General features: G+C 37.0%; 1 protein-coding gene across 2 annotated transcripts in view; it reads left to right on the forward strand.

The window, feature by feature from the left end:
* Positions 1-17,116, forward strand: part of DIAPH3 (diaphanous related formin 3) — a 480,740-nt gene that overhangs the window by 147,236 nt on the left and 316,388 nt on the right. For both annotated transcript variants that reach the window (XM_004433600.3, XM_087436004.1), the window contains one exon: positions 894-999. In XM_004433600.3, the coding sequence (XP_004433657.2) occupies positions 894-999 (106 nt within the window). The remainder of the gene's footprint in view (positions 1-893; positions 1,000-17,116) is intronic.

Here is a 17,116-nt window from a genome sequence, read left to right on the forward strand (position 1 = left end):
TACTCCTCCTTTCTCTGCTTCCCTCCTTCCTCTCCTACTTCCTGTTTCTTCTCTCTCCTCTTCCTTTCCCCTTCTCCTTCCCTTTCCCCTTTCTTTCTCCTCTTCTTCTCCCTCTCCTTTCCCTTCTTTTTCTTTATCCTCTTTTTCCTCCACTTTCTTCTCCTTCTTCTTCCTCCCCTTCCGTATTATTTTTATTTCTTGACTTCAGAATAGGTTATCGAAATGATATAAATAACATTTGGGACTACATGTCTAGGTCCACACACTATGTGAGCTTCTACAGTATGCTAGGTACTAGTAACACAACTATACTTTAAAGATGTAGCTAGTTCTTGCATAACTATTATTTTTCACTTTTGACTACAATTCCTTACTACTATATATTTTTGGCTACCAGAACTTCACTTACTTACACTCAAGAAGTAGAGTGTAGCGGGTCAGGGCATTTACATAGTACTCACTACACAGACTGTCTGATTTCAGATCTTTGCTCTACCATTTAGTAGATGTGAGATCTTAGATAAGTTGCTTAACTTTTTTCTGCCTCAATTTTCTAATCTATAATATGGGATAATAATACCTACTGCATAGAATTATATACATTAAAAAGAGTTCATATTTGTAAACTGATTCGAATAGTGCGTTATGTATAGTAAGCACCATATAAATGCTTGATGAATAAATGTCATCGTAGGGTTATTATGAGGAATAAAGGAATTAAAACGTATAGTTAATGCTTGATACATGCTATGTGTACTCAGTAAGCTACTTTTAAAATGTTGGTTGCCTAGGAGTAGTGACTCTGGAGTTTTTAATAGATCAAGCAATTGGGTTATGGCATTTGGGTTATTTGCTGTTTGTAATTTAATTAATAATTTCAAAATTTTCAATAGCTTGGAAGAAGTTTTAGAAGCTTTAACGACAGCTGGAGAAGAAAGAAAAATTGACAGATTTTTTTCTATTGTGGAAGGTCTTCGGCACAATTCAGTTCAATTGCAAGTAGGTTTCATGAATATCATGAATGTCATTGTAGTTGTTTTGTAACTATTTTCTGACTGGCTTGTATTTAACACTATAGCATGAAACCCTGCATGCCATTTAATATTTTATAGCATTTTAAATAAATGTATAGAATTTTAATTTATACTGTATCGTAATGTATCTTATAGATTCAACTTGGTGTTCACCGATGATTTTTCCATAGGTTACTTTCCTAGAAGTTGACTTAACTAGATTTCTCTGTAACATATATAATCATAGTCCATGAATTGCTTATTCTATGTTAGTCTTATTAGTCGATTATTGTAATTGTTAAAAAGTTTTGGTAATTAAGTGAATTATGTCTTCTCATTGTATTAGTTTTTATATCTGAAAAGTTGAGAGTTTACATGAGTAATAATGAGACCAAGATACACTTATAGAGACTTTCAAAGATATTTAAATGCTTCTCCAAAATCACATTTAGACTTACACGTTATAGTATCCAAGCTGCATAACTAATATTCATTTAATGTCTCCTTTTTTAAAGAGATGAGAGTTTTTATTGCTATTAATATTGATAACTGACTTTCGCCTCCAAATTTTTCTTTTATTTAATTGATGTGGTTGTGATCTGGCTATTGAGATTTTTTAGAAGGTCCTCAGATATTTCTAATGTGCAGCAAAATTTGGAAACCAACGTGCTAATAGCTATGAAGTAAATCTGTTTCACACTTAATAGTAAAAAGTCATAGTTTTAGTGTTTATTTTAAATCTCTGTGTAGCTTGGCCATTTTATTGTTTCTCATTGTGGTAGGAATAGAAAAGCCAAATCTTAGTGTTAAATTAAAAAAAAATAAACAGATGGTATTTGACCAAATCAGAAAATGTTAGGGACTATCAAATTAATAGATTTATTATGACATTTCTGTGGACAGTGTTTGTGAGTATGATGTTTCTGATGACAGTGTTTGTGAATGGCTAGTGAGGAACTCTCTTGTGATTTGTTTCTCTGGGCAGTAGGCAGGCTTGGAGATCTGAGTATATGGTCCCTATTGCATGGGTCTGGTTACTGGAGCTTCTGGAGAAGAGCCCCTCCTTACTCATCTGGGATGTTTCGGCCACCTCTGACACTGACTTGGCTCATTCGCTTGCTTGTTGTGCTGGGGTCTTTTTTTTTTTTTTTTGGTGAGGAGAATCGGCCCTGAGCTAACATCTGCTGATCCTCCTCTTTTTGCTGAGGAAGACTGGCCCTGGGCTCCATGCCCATCTTCCTCCACTTTATATGGGATGCCGCCACAGCATTGCTTGCCCAGCAGTGTGTCGGTGCGCGCCAGGATCTGAACCGGCGAACCCCGGGCCGCCGCAGCAGAGCACGCGCACTTAACCGCTTGTGCCACCAGGCCGGCCCCATGCTGGGGGTCTTTTAATTCATCAACCATTACCCTCATTTCCCTTCTCCTCCTTTCTCGTCCAGCCCCAGATTTCCTTTTTGCCACAGGACTAATGAAGAGTAAACCTAAAAGAAACTTTGTAGAGAAAAGCTGAACAATCACTTTATCTGAATTTTCCTCTAGTACTCATGTTACCTTTTCTTTATATAGTATTTGTGCAAATTCCAGTAGGTTATTAGATTAATTTTGGCTATTTGTGCAGTATATTAGAGATCATGTCTAATTTTTAAAATCTCTTTTATGAAATATAATAGTCACATATAAACCTTATCCCCTAAATAGTTTTTTTACTAATATATACTTTTTGTATTTAGTCACACATGTGTTACAGGAGTGGGAGGTAATGTCTTGTGCTGAATAGACTTCTGAGTCAGGCAGCATTGAATTTAAGTCCCAGCTCTTCACATCCTAGCTTTGTGACTCTGGATCAGTTCCCAAATCTCTATACTTCAGTTTTCTCCATTGTAAGATGGCAATAATAGCAGTGCCTAGCTCATTGTTGATGCAGGGATTACACAGGATAATGTATTTAAAATGCATAGTACAGTGCTTGGTTCATTAGCATAAGTGTTGAGTAAATGCTAGCTTTAAAAAGTAATTTTGTTAAATTAAAAAAACAAAGTCAGTGGAGAGTGGAGATTGAAGGTGATCTTCATTTTTTTCAGAAACATTATCAGTGTTGCTATTAAAATTGTTATTTAACTATACAACCTAGCAATTACACTCTTGAACACTTATCCCAGATTAATGAGAAGTTGATGTTCACACAAAAACCCATACACAAGTTTTTATAGCAGCTTTATTTGTCATCATAGCCCCAAACTGGAAACAGCCCAGATGTTCTTCAATGGGTGAATAGTTAAACGGTGGTACACCCTTACCACGGAATACTACTCAGCAACAAAAAGGAATGAACTACTATTGATAACATGCAACAACTTGCATGACTTTTCCAGAGAAAATTGTCTTGATTGAAAAATGTCAATCTTGAAAGGTTACAAAGTGTATGATTCCATTTATATAACATTCTTGAAAGAACCAAGTTACAGAGATGTAGAACAGTTTACTAGTTGCCAAAGGTTTAGGATGGGGTCTGGGAAAGTGTTGGGTGTGGCTGTAAATAAATAGCAGGAGGGAGTCTTGTGTGACGAAACAGTTCTGTGTCTTGATTGTGATCGTGGTTACAAATCTATATGTGTGATGAAATTGCATAGAACTGTACATGCACACACAAATGAGTGTAAAACTGGTAAAATCTGAGTAAACTCTGTGGATTGTACCAATTTCAGTTTCCTGGTTTTGGTGTTTTACTATAATTATGCAAGATGTTAACACTGAGAGGAATTGTGTGAAGAGTACTCAGGACCTACCTGCACTTTTTTTTTTTTTTTTTTTGGCAACTTCCTATGAATAGATAATTATTTCAAAATAAAAAGTTTAAAAAACCTTGGTAAAACTGGGGTCCCAATTTTGTTTACAGCAGTGTTAAATCACTTGATGTTTTAAAGTCGTAAGGGAAGGGGTAAAGAATGGCTAGTTAAGAACAAAGGCAAGTTTTGCCTAGGTAAATGACATGATTGACTCATTAATTGGAAAGTTTGACTATTACCTTACAATTCTTGGTTATTTGGCATATTAAATTTGTTTTGGCTACTAGATATGAAGGTAAATCTATCTGATCTTTTAAAACTTTAATTGATTACCATATGAACTTGAAGGCAAACAACACGTATCAAAAAAATTCTTTGGTAGATTTAGTCATTTCTATTATGGGTAGTTACTCTGTTTTAACTGAAGGTGCTATGTTATGGAAAAAAGATTTTTATAGTTCCAAAAAATTTGTATTTTGCTGGTAAAAGTCTGTAGAATTCTCCGAAAGAGAACTATCAATTAAAAATTGGGAATTAAGATTACTATTCTATAGGAGACGTTAAAACTTGAAGAAATTGAAAAATATCTATTTAAAGATTTGATATAATTTTGAAATGACTTTTTAATAGTTTTAATGAGATAAAATTCACATAGAAAATCTACCCATTTAAGGTGTGCAATTCAGTGTTTTTTGTGTATATTTAGAGTTGTGTGACCTTCACCACAATCAATTTTAGAATATTTTCATCACCCTAAAAGAAACTCCTCACCCCTTAGCTGTCACCCTGGAATAACCCTCATTCCCTCTAGCTGTAGGCAACCATTAATCTGCTTTATTTCTATAAACTTTCATATTTTGGACATTTGATATAAATGAAATCATAAAATGCAATATGTGATCTTTTCTGACTGGCTGTGTTCCCTTAACATAATACTTTCAAGGTTCATCCATGTTGTGTGTATCAGAACTTCATTTATTTTTTGTTGTCAAATATTATTCTATTGTATGGATATACCACATTTTGTTTATCAGTCATCAGTTGGTGGACATGTGAGTTGTTTATGCTTTTTGGCCATTATGAATAATGCTGTTATGAATATTTGTGGAGATCCTTTCTAACAACTACTTATCTGCTATATTTATGTTAAGGAATAGGGATGGAGAGGAGGGCTGGCAGCAACTTCCTTTGATAGTTGTGGAGGTCATGTATTTGATTCAATTCTTGAGAAATTTTTACCAAGGTATAGGTGGCTGATTATATTTGCCTTTATGAAACTAATTGCCTTAGTTGTAAGTAATTATATTTTCTGTTATGGTTAGTAGTGTTGTTATTTTTTGATGTCTTAAAAACACAAAAATTTCTTGACATAGTTTTTAAAGTTTAATTTCATTGAGAAGTTAAAGATTATTTTAGCATCATTTAAATTCATTTCTTTCTCATTTTTCTGATAAGTTCAGGTTAAATTTGTGTGCTCTTCATTAAGAATGGAGATGGGAAGAATTGTTAAACCTTATTTTTCCCTACTCAATCATTTTGTTGTGGATTTTTACTCTTTAATGAAGGTTTCTCATAATTATTAAGCCTAATGTGTGAAATAGCTAGCAGGTGGTAAGCTTAAGTTAAGAATAAAGGTGCTGTTTTCCAAATAACTAACTTAGGAGGAAAAAAACAAGTAGATTTCTCTTTTCTGAGATGGCTGATTGTGCTCTGTTTCCTTTAAAATGATCAAGCAACATGTAGGAATATCTAAAAATGCTTTCCTCTCTGGGTGTTTCTGAATTTTCTCAAATAAAGTATCTTTTAGAGCTAGCTGGTTATCAATTTCCTATAAAGCTATTGCACTAAGTGCCTATTTTACTCCATTAGCTATATAATTTGCATTTATTAAAAGGTACTAGTCTGAGTGATATTAGCAAATCATCAGATTAAAAATAAAACTTGTTTGTCACTGAATAAAATAGAAACCAATTGTTTGGTTTTAAATTGGAGAAAATGGGAGATAGTAAAATTTAAAAAATATCCTCATTGCTCTTTTTTTTTTTTTTGTGAGGAAAATCGGCCCTGAGCTAACATCTGCCAATCCTCCTCTTTTTGCTGAGGAAGACTGGCCCTGAGCTAACATCCGTGACCATCTTCCTCCACTTTATATGGGACGCCGCCACAGCATGGCTTGACAAGCAGTGCGTCGGTGCGCGCCCGGGATCTGAACCGGCGAACCCTGGGCCGGTGCAGTGGAGCATGCACACCTAACCGCTGCGCCACTGGGCTGGCCCCTCCTCATTGCTCTGTTACTGCAGAGCATATTTATAACAAAGTACTTTTTAAAGAAGGATTGTTTGATTTTCTTGAGTCTGATAATAATAATGAAGAAAATTTGACTGTCTGTGATTGTGGTGGAATTGAGCATACTTTGCCCTCCCACATATAGTATCGTAAGAAAGTGAAAAACTGAGTACCAGAAATAAAATTAAATTATTCTCAGGTCTCAGAGAGTCTTACTATCAGGAAAGAAAGTACAAATGTAACTATGGGACTTAAAATAAATGTACATTCCTTTCTTTTCTCAAGTGTATCAGACAGAGGTTGTTATCTTCAAGCAACATTATCCACTCTGGGTAATTTAAGCAGGAAATGGTAGCTTACAGAATTTCTGGCAGGCCCAGGAAACCACATGGGGATAGTGTATAGCCAGAAGTAATGCAGAGGAAGAAATGCCAGACCACACCCAGGAATGTTCTAATGGAAACACCACTCCCAACATCTCTGGCCAGCAGCCGAGCCACTTAGGTCGGACAACTGAGCTTCTGCCACTGCATTGAACCCCCCATCACAGGGTCCAGGCTTCATGTGTGTGATCATCCTCGCATGTTGGCCGGGTCTTCCTTAGTAGAAGAGGGTTGGGATAAGTGTGGGTGAACGAATCTCTAGTTTCTGCCGCACTTAGATTTTATATATTACTTTCATTTCTCTCCCCTTTCTTTTTTTTTTTTCCTTTCAATGTGTGTCTTCTTTCTTCTCTCATTAAAGCCATACTTTGCTAGCGTATCAGAAGCATTATCTAGGTTCTAAAGAGTTTGTTGAAACCTTTGCTCTTGGTCATAGGGCTGATGGAATTGTGGTAGATTTTTGTCAGGAAGGGAATCAAAGTGTGGGAATCCTAGAGTCTTTTCGGTGGATGTTTGCCTTTGCTTCTGTGTGTGTGTCCTCTGTGTATATGTCCTCAGACATGCGGTGACAGCGTGCTGCACCTTCCCTTTCCTGTAGTGTCTTCCTGATCCAGTCCCCTTGAACTTGTGGCTGGGATGTGTCAAGAACATGAAGGGTCCGTGATTTTACACCACTTACAAACTAACATGGTAGTCTGCCACATTTTATGAGTGCTGTCAGAAGACATGAACTCCTAGGTCAAAAACAACGGCTTTATTTACGCACAGCAGTGGCAGTAGCTTGAGGATCAGCTTTGTATGAGCCCCAATTTCCAGTTGCAGTGGGTTGTGTTTCAGGAGAGAAACTGAACTAAGGGAATACAACTCTTATCTCATGAGCAGCAAGTACTCTGATGGATACAGGCTATGACGAAATCTCAGTTTGTCTCATAGAGTATTTAATTAAGTCTACTGGTCAGCAGGACTCCAGGCAGCAGGTTGAAGCCAACCTGCAGTATGGATCTCAGTCATGCCTGCCAGGTCCCAGATCCAGTCAGCTGAACAAAGCCCATAGACCATCAGGGTCTACCTTAGAATGCCAAGAGGCTGTCTTCTTAGTTTTTTGTATTGATCTTTCCATTTATTAATGAGGTATTAATTCAGGTACAGAATGATGTGTTAATGATTGTTCAGACTTCCCCTTCTTCAGCAAGGAGGAAGTCTAGGGCAATTCTCTCATCCATGGCAACCCTGGCCAGCGAGTTGAAGGTGACCTGAGTGCCTCCAGGGCTGATGTGGTGTCATTGATCGCTTCAGGTAAAATCAGGGACACATTTCTTACCACCTTTTCTAATTGGGTGACTCCTGTCCTAGGGATTACTCCCGGTAGGGTGCATATACATAATGAGTCAGTTTCCCTCCAGGAAGCTCCATAGAGTAACCGAGGATAGCCTGAGTTTAGAGAGATCTCCATGGTTGTCTGAGGGCTGCATGGTGTACCAGTAGTATTTCGTTAAACATTTGAACATCTCTTATGACCACCTCTAAGGTGCAAGTTGTGGTGTGTTTAGAGAGAGAGACAAGTTAATGCCCGGCTTCTGCACAAGATATGTAATCTTGAGTGTGCGCATGGTGTTCCTGGAAGGAAAGTGTTGTTTATAGTTATTGGGGTCCCCCAATTGATACCTTTATCAGTTGGGGGCTACCAGGTGACAGTGCTTTTAATGTGGCCTCCCAGCTGACTGATAAACTTTAGGATTCTCAGTTCATTGAACCCAGTCCTTGTTTTTGGAGGGACTGTCTGAAGACATAGCAGAGATGGCAGGTTGTGCCGTAGGAGAGGCACTTGGAGCTTAGAGAAGCTGAATCTTTATAATGGGCTGTAAGTCTGCTTGCCCTTTGCTCTGGAGGGGAGACGCTGTCCCTGTCTTCCAAGGTTGTTTGCTATCCAAACATCCTTGTAAAGATCATGCAGAAAGGCTATCAATATCTCTACCTGCAATACAGAAATGTAAGCGACCCAGGGAGAATTGTCTTGCAACAGGGAGCAAACCACTCAACCTCCTCTTATCACCTTCTTGACTTTTCCTTCAGTCTGATGCTCCTAGTGTTGTTCCTGTAATTCATTGCACCTTGATATAGCTTGGATGGATCAAACCTTCATTAATTTTGGTTAATGTGATACCATAGTGTGTTTTTTCTACATTAGTTACTGACTAAAGGGAAAACATTTTTCCAAAGTCTCTTAGTTAGAAAGAAGGAGACCTGGTTCCTTCAGAGAGCCAACATGAATAAGGAAGAGAGAGGGAAGCTTGTTTTCAGAGGGGCAAGATGACTGTGCGCTTGTCTTTGATGCTTTGACGTGAACGTATAGTAACCTTATTTTCTGAGATTCATCACTTAAAATATAGTTAAATCTTTTTATTTAATTGCCTCCAGGTTTCTCAAAATTTGATTTAGTATATTTTTTAGATACTGATAGTTAGGTTTATGCTGTGCTTCTGTGAACCACTTACTTTTACTATTACCTAGTAAAAAGTCTTATAATTTCTTTACCCACTAATTGAAATACATAGCCATTGTTCTCTTTACTTTTTTTTTTTTTCCCTGGTAAAATATACATAACATAAAATTTACCATTTTCACTGTTTTTTAGTCTATTGTTCAGTTATTCTTAAGTATACAGTTCAGTGGCATGGAGTATATTCTCATTGCTGTGCAGCCATCATATCTTTAGGCTTCTTAAGATCTAGTGATAATGTTGATGAAACAGTGGACAGGGGTGGTAGACATATCCTACTAGAATCCGTGGACAGAGGTGGTTGGTATGTCCTTCTAAGATTCCTATGGTGGATATTTTCTTACCCTGGAATATATTTTCCAAAGAAGCAAAAGCCAGGAATATAATCCAAGCCTTTGGTCTCTGAAACTGTTACTAGAGGAAAATTGTGTTCCAAACACATTCAGGTATCTGGCATGCGCATGGTCTTAACAAGTATCTCATGGTTACATATTAAAGTGCAGAGAGTGGTCACAATTAGAGAACAATAAGACAAAGTAAAAATGTCTGATATGAAGTTTCATTTATAATACTTATGAATCAGACAGTTTGAAAATGATGCTCTTGCTGAAACTTGCTTGTGGAACAAGGCTGTGTGAACTGGGTTCTCTGAGAGCAAGAGATTTGATGTGCAAGGGACGAAGGGAAATGCCTAAGAGGGAACCTGGAGAGGGAGTTGGGGGAGGCTGGGAGATGTCAAACTTAATGCGGATCTGACCTCAGGTGAGATAGAGAGGGAAGGAAGGAATGTTGGATGGAAGTGTCTTAGGCTGCCAGGCAGTTCCAGAACTTTGGCAAGATGGTTGGGGAATCCTTGAGCGAGTCCCGTGTGTACCAGGATCAGGCCCGTTTTAGTATGTTTGCTGTGTTCAGACGTTGGCTGAGAATAGCCCATAGGAAGTCTGGCTTCAGCTCAAATATTGTGATGGATTTCAGAGGGCAGTGGCTGGGGCTGTTGCTCATTTATACTCCCTGCAGTCAAAGATGAAGAGTTGCATTCACATGGCTGCCTGAAAGCCTTTCTTCAATCTCTGGATTTCACTGAGTTCAATGGCAGAATAGATCTTTGAAAATTTGATTGGCGCACACTTTCCCATGTCTCAGAAAGTAGGAAAAAAACGGTGGGTTTTTATTATTCGTTTATTTTTTGGTGAGGAAGATTAGGCCTGAGGCAACAGCTGTGCCCATCTGCCTCTATTTTATATGTGGGACGCCTGTCACAGCATGGCTTGATAAGCAGTGCATAGGTCTGCGCCCAGGATCTGAACCTGTGAACCCTGGGCTGCCGCAGCGGAGCTCGTGAACTTAACCACTACACCACCAGGCCGGCCCCCAAAATGGTGTTTTTTTAATTAAAAAAATTGAGAATTTTTTCCCATTACATAAGTAGTTTAAATTCATTAAAATATTAAAAACAGAGTAGGAAAAAATCACTTTTAATTGAGTTGTTATCATTGTATTTGGAAATTTGTTGTTGGGCAATAATTGACAAATATGACATTGAAAGAAATCATAGGTTAAAATGCATTTCTGGATTTAGCCAAGTTAATTTGCTTATGATGGTTTTTGTTTGCCTTACCCCTTAAATCCTCAAAATGTACCCAAGTTTAATTTTGCCCCAAACCAAATAAAGGTCTTCCTGTAATGAATAGTCATCTTGATTTACTATTTTTTTTGTTTCAAGTATCTCCTCCCTCACCAAAAACTCATTGTTAATAAAGTTATTTTCAATTTCAAATAAGTTGTTCTCATATTTAGTGAAGGACCAAATGAAGAATACAGAGTATAGCCGAAGTTTATTTTTAGGACAATTGTGTTGGGGCATTCCAGAAGGATGCAGAGATCAGTCTGTTTTAGTACCTCTCTGTTTTGGCTGCTAGTTTTACTAAGGTTTGCATCAGTAGGATTACTATATCAGTAGAAATCAAAATGTTAAACATAGTAAAATGGAATGGTAAATAATATGCCATTAAACTAATAGAGATTAAAGAAACAGAAACAGTAAAATAACATCCTAATGTGAACTCATTGTTATATGGAGCACACCTAAGTAGAAACTAGGGGTTCACATATTTGTCTAGAATATACTGCCAATTTTCTGAGTCTACATAATGCATTTCTTCACTTATGTTACAATAGACCTCCAGAAAGATAAACTGAACTCATGCCTTAAAGGTACCTGCAAAGTTTCATAATTAACCAGTCAATTAGTTAATTATTCATTGACTGCTGTGAACTGGGTTACTCTAGATATTAGAACTATAAAGATGAATGAAATACACTCCTGCCCTTAAGAAGCTTATACTCAGGAATTTAAAGCTAGCTAATATTTCATGTGAAAATAGCAATACTAAGAGTTTCAACAAAATGCATCGGAGGACACAGAAGAAATTAATGATGTCTCAAGGGGAATGTCTGAATAAATATTTAAAAATCTAAGTGTGGTTTCCAGTATTCCTCTCCATATGCATTATAGCTTCTTGAATCCTGCAATTTATTTCTCTGAATCTGTATGGAATATATGTAGTTACCTCAAGCTCTGCCTTGTTCTCTTACTGTATCTGTCATTTACAGAACATTTAATTGAAAGTATAAATAAAATTTTAGACGTTATATTTGCTGATATACTTTACGATTTCTGTGTCTACATAATGTACTCTAGTTTTCATTCTGAATTAATGCATGTGCTTTTAAAATTCTTTGGTGTTTCTTTATTTGCACTGGAGGCAAAATATTTCTCTGTAAGCATCATTTACTCATTTTAACTCGATAAATGTGAAATCTGAGTGTGCAAAGAGAGACAGATGATTTTTGCTATGAGGTAGGGAAGATGAATAGCAGTCTAAACTATATCTTCCAGGCCCAGATAATAAGTATTTGTAGATTCTGATAGAATTTTTAAGTACTTTACTGGTACTTGTTTCCAATCTGAAGTTAGCTTATGAAGCTGATATGTTTTCAGTGCAGTGTAGCCATCATTTTATTTGTAAAAGCATCTACTTATATTCAGGGTGAACATAGTGACCAGAGTGAACTTTCTAAAGAATACTTGCTTTTGCTGATTGTTAGATACCTACTCAATTTCTTCAGCACAGTCATGCAGGAAGCATCTGCTCTAGTGGCCTTTGAAAAAATCGGGCAGACCTTGTGGCTGGGCCTCAGGCATCACACCTGTTAGTGTACTTGAATTTTTTGCTTAAACTTGTTTGTCCAAAAAGGGTCAGAAACCAAGGTTAAAAATGCATACAGTGTTTGTTTTTTCTCATATTTGTGTTGAGGATAGAGATAGCAATAAATAGTGTACTTGAGGGAATTTAGGTGACATGTATTCACATATGAAGAAAGCGTCTACCTTATTTTCAAGGACAGAAAGCTAACTTTGCTGATTAAGTGATATAGATTCTGGCACGCTCCTTTGTCTTGCTGTTTAACCTCTTTCTACTTCTAATGATTTTCCTTTGATCATTTGTCTCGTTCTTAAGATTGCCTTTGACCAGCTCTATCCCTCATATTGAATATCTTTGAGATTTCTATTTACAGTTTATCTACTTTGTTCCCTGCTATGTGTCTTTACCTTCTAGTTTATGACATGGCTGACATTTGTCCCACTAGTGTAATTACTGTTTTGGCTGCTCATTTTCCTAATCTTTGACTGTGTGGGCTTTGCTAGTCTCAGTCCTTGTAGTGCATCTTCAGTCTGTTGTTGCTCTTGAGGAAATCCTCAACTATCCTAAATCCTAGATGGACAGGCATGCGAGCACGCGCGCGCGTGCACACACGCGCATACACACACACACGCACACCCACCCACCCACACACTCACCCTTCCAGCTAGACGTTATGTTAAAAATACCTTTTATCATGTACAGCTCCTTTTTGATAATTGGGACAAGGGTAACAAAATGAACTTACAGTATTTGCTTTTCAAATCTTTAGAATTGAGTCCATTATCTAACACCTCAAGATAAGAATCTTACATATAAACTTTGTTTAAACCAAAGGTTAATCAGCAGTATTTCTAAAGTATAAAGATGCATTTGAAGCAAAGAGGAAAATATTTTAGAGCCAATTTTAATTGTACACTTTTGTTTACTGGTTGCATATGGTACACGTGAGAAGGTAAGTGTTTTTCCCTGTGGAACAGCAACTGTGTCCCTGTGTAGAAACTGTTCTTGTTAAGTCACCAATTTGCCAAATGCACTGGTAACTGACTAGTCATCTTATTTGACCTATTGGAGCATTTGACACAGTTGATCACTCTCTCTGTTGAGATACTTTCTTCCTATATTTCTAGGATATCACAATCTCCTTGTTTTTCTTCTACCTCACTAATGGCTTTTATTTCCCCAGCCTACAAATCAAAACCTACAATGGAAATACCCTGATCAGTTCTTGTACCTCCACTTTTCTCTCTACTACTCCTGAGATGATTCCATCTAAGATCTTGGTATTTACATACTATTGCCGTGGTAATCTCTTTCTTGAACTGGAGTCTCCTATGTCCAATTTCCTTCTCCACTTTATTTGGTGAGGATCACCAATAGATATTTCCAACTTAACGTCTCCAAAAGCGAAGTCCTGATCTTTCTTCCCAAGTCTGTTTCTCTCATGGTCTTTCCCATCCTCATAGATGGTAGTTTCATCCTTTGAATTGCCCAGGCCAAAAACCTTGGAGTCAATCTTGACTCCCCTTTCTCTAATAGCGATTTCTATCTTTTTCCATAGCTGTCTCCCTAGCAATAAGAACAGTGTCTTGGTGCTTGGTGGGCACCAATAAATAGGCTTTGAGGAATGGAACGCATGAACTGGTAAACAGAGTGAGTGAACTGCAGTCTGATGCCCAAAGTTAGAACCTTAGGGTTAACTTAGGATGCTCCCAGGAGGGCAGAAGCTCTTTGTTTTCTTACCCTCTTCAGTTCCAGAAAGAGGTAGCTCTTGTCATGCTATTGAAACAATTAGTATGACATAATGCAAATGAATAGAGATCATATGCTACATTTTGGGAACATCAAGCTGAGCATGGTCATTAATTCTTTATGATGAACATCTCACTCTCGTTATTTCCTTGAGTTTCTGTTAATATCCCCAGCTGACACAGGGTAGGTACTCAATAACTAATTTTTTTTAAATGAATGAATGATTCCTAATGTACATTTTAATCTCAGAATTCTAAAGGCAGGATTTGTCCAATTCTCCTTTAATACTTGTTTCTCTCCTCGCATTTTATATCTCTGTTAATGGTACTACCTCCTATCTAGTTGAACAGCAAAGGTAGGAAGACTCCTGTAAATTCTTTTCTTCTACCTCAACCCCAACCCCATGTCCATCCAGCCATCAAATTCTTTCGGTTTTTCTTTATGTTTCAAATGTTGTTCAAGTCCTCCTCATTGCCCACCAAAGTTACTTCTACAGTAGCTTCTTAACTTGTATCTTTTGCCTCTATTATGGCCTCTCCTTGCATAAAATCCTTTATGATTTCCCTTGTTTCTAGTTGAATCTGAATTTTCTGACTTGGCACACAAAGCTGTGCCTCATCTCTATTGACTCCTTCCCCTGCTCTCTTCTTCCCACCGTCACAAACTGCTCGGGAGATCTGAATTCCTTATAATTCAACAAAAGGGCCCATGTCTTTGAACATGTTAGTTCCTCTGCTTAGAACATCCAGGTCCTCCTTTTCCTCAGGTTACCTCCTTATTCTTAAGAGTCAGTACTGTTACTCAGCTGTCCTTGTTTTTATTTAGTGTCTCCATATTTCCATTATATACCATCCCTCTTACAGTACCTAGTATGGTTTTTATCAGCCAGCCTTGGTGGTCTAGTGGTTAAGATTTGGCACTCTCACCACTGCAGCCCAGGTTCTTTTCCTTGTCAGGAACCACACCACCCGTCTGTTGGTTATCATACTGTGGTGACTGCATGTTGTTGTGATGCTGAAGGCCAAGCCAATGGTATTTCAAATACCAGCAGGGTCACCCATAGTGGACAGGTTTCAGCGGAGCTTCCAGACTAAGACAGACTGGGAAGAAGGACCTGACCACCAAAAACAACAGCCATGAAAAGCCTGTGAATAGCAGCGAAGCGTTGTCTGATATAGCACGGTAAGTGAGACGATAAGGACCAGGCAGGGTTCTGCTCTACAGTACGCAGGGTTGCTAGGAGTAGGAGTCAACTTGATGGCACTAACAACAAATATTTTTTATCATTGTACATATTTATCTTCATTTGGGTCGGCAACATATCCTGTTTACTTTATAGTTTCTGAGCATTTTTCACTGTCTTTGGGAATTATATAGCATAGATGCCAGATTGGCACCCACTTCTGCTGGTATGCTATATTAGTGTGAAATCATGTGACAAAGCAGGTCTATATTTCTCAATGTGTGTGTTAAAAACCTCTAGGGAACTCTTTGGTCTTTACCTTGCTTGTAGAATTTTTTATGGTGAGGAAACAGTCAATGCATTTTGCTGTATACTAGTATATGTTCATAGATATACATGTTTATATGATATAAATTAATCAGAATAGTTATAAGTCATGATAATGGCAAATTATCCTTTGAACTGGGAAGGGAATTTTATAGAACTAAATTCATTATTTCAACTTAAATCAATTTTCTGTTTTTCCTTTTATGGAGAATTGACTTTTAGAATGTTTCCTGGAAATAATTTGGGTTATCCTTTTCCCTTCTTTCTCTTCAATTTCATGCTTCTATTGTTATAACCATATCTACTTTCCATCTAGGTGATATTTGCTGCTAATTTTCATATTATTTTTGCTGCTTTCTTTGAGTTGTCTATAATTTCTATCTTTTCCAGAAACCTGGTGACTAAGACTGATTTAATTTCTCTCAACGTACAGAAACATTATTTGTATGCTCTTTGAGATCTTTTAAAATTACATAGTATTGTAGAAAAAAACATTTGAGGATACTGAGTAATGACTGGCAAGGAAGTGGAAAGAAAGCATTTTAAACTTGACTTTTTGACATGAACTGGTTACAGCTCAGTGAACATGTACTGGAAAGAGAGACTAGGTTTTTCTTTCTTATTTTTTCTTTTAGATATGTTTTCCTTATCCCTCTCTCTCTTCTGGCACATTTTCCACCCCTACTTTAAACAGTCTTAAATTTTGACACTAGAGGCATGCTGGTCAGATTTTAGTGTTTACATATCAAATACAACAATTGCAATATATTTCAACCAGCGGCAACTGAGACCCCTATTGTTGTCTTAATCCAAAAACGGCATTTTAAATTCGTATAAACCTTGCCTTAAGGGATGGAGAAAGGACAATTTAGGAAACAGCATGACGTTAAACATATTGATCAGTACGCTGGTCGTTCTTGCTAGACTTTGGTAGAATGTAGCCGTCAAAAAATAACATTATCATCAACAACAGAGAGTACTTTGCTTCTCTAGAGGCAATCTCTTTTGCTTCCATTATATGGATTTTAGGTGATGAAAGATAAATTTCGGCCAGGGATGAAAAAAATGGAGAGGTTGAAAGTTGGAGTGTAAAACATGAACTGAAAAATACAGAGATTTTTGACTTTTATCATTTAAGGTATTTACTAAAGGATTTAGTTAGCTATATTATTTCTTTATACCCTTCTTAATAAACATCACATACAGTAATTTTTAATTTTTGCTGAAGTAAGAACCGCTGCCTGGTAAATTAACTCCTAGAAATTGTATAGTGTTCATAATATAATTTTTGGTTATAAAAACCCCATTACCTAGATTCAGGACACTTGTTGACTTTGAAGTCTTTGGGACTTTGGATTTCTCTTGATGAATGGAAAATTATTTTATTATCCTATTTTAGGTAAGTGTTGTTCATCCGATAGAGATTTATAGTTCAACTAGGATGTTTTCGGTTTATGTTGTGTGTGTATGGAATGATATTTTTGGACAAGAACTTAACTTTTGGTTAGAGTGAATTTTCTTATGGAATGTTATTGCCTAATATTTCTCCATCTGTCTTCTCCTTGGAGAACTCCCAAATAAATAAAAAATTAAAAACTCCACTGAAAGTATATTTCTTGTATAATTTATAATTGACCAAAATATTTTACATACAAATTACTGCTTTAATAGATTTTCCTG

The sequence above is a fragment of the Ceratotherium simum genome, chromosome 10, assembly GCF_057802395.1.
Source record: "Ceratotherium simum simum isolate JZ-2026a chromosome 10, ASM5780239v1, whole genome shotgun sequence".
In the NCBI taxonomy this organism is placed as follows: Eukaryota; Metazoa; Chordata; class Mammalia; order Perissodactyla; family Rhinocerotidae; genus Ceratotherium; species Ceratotherium simum.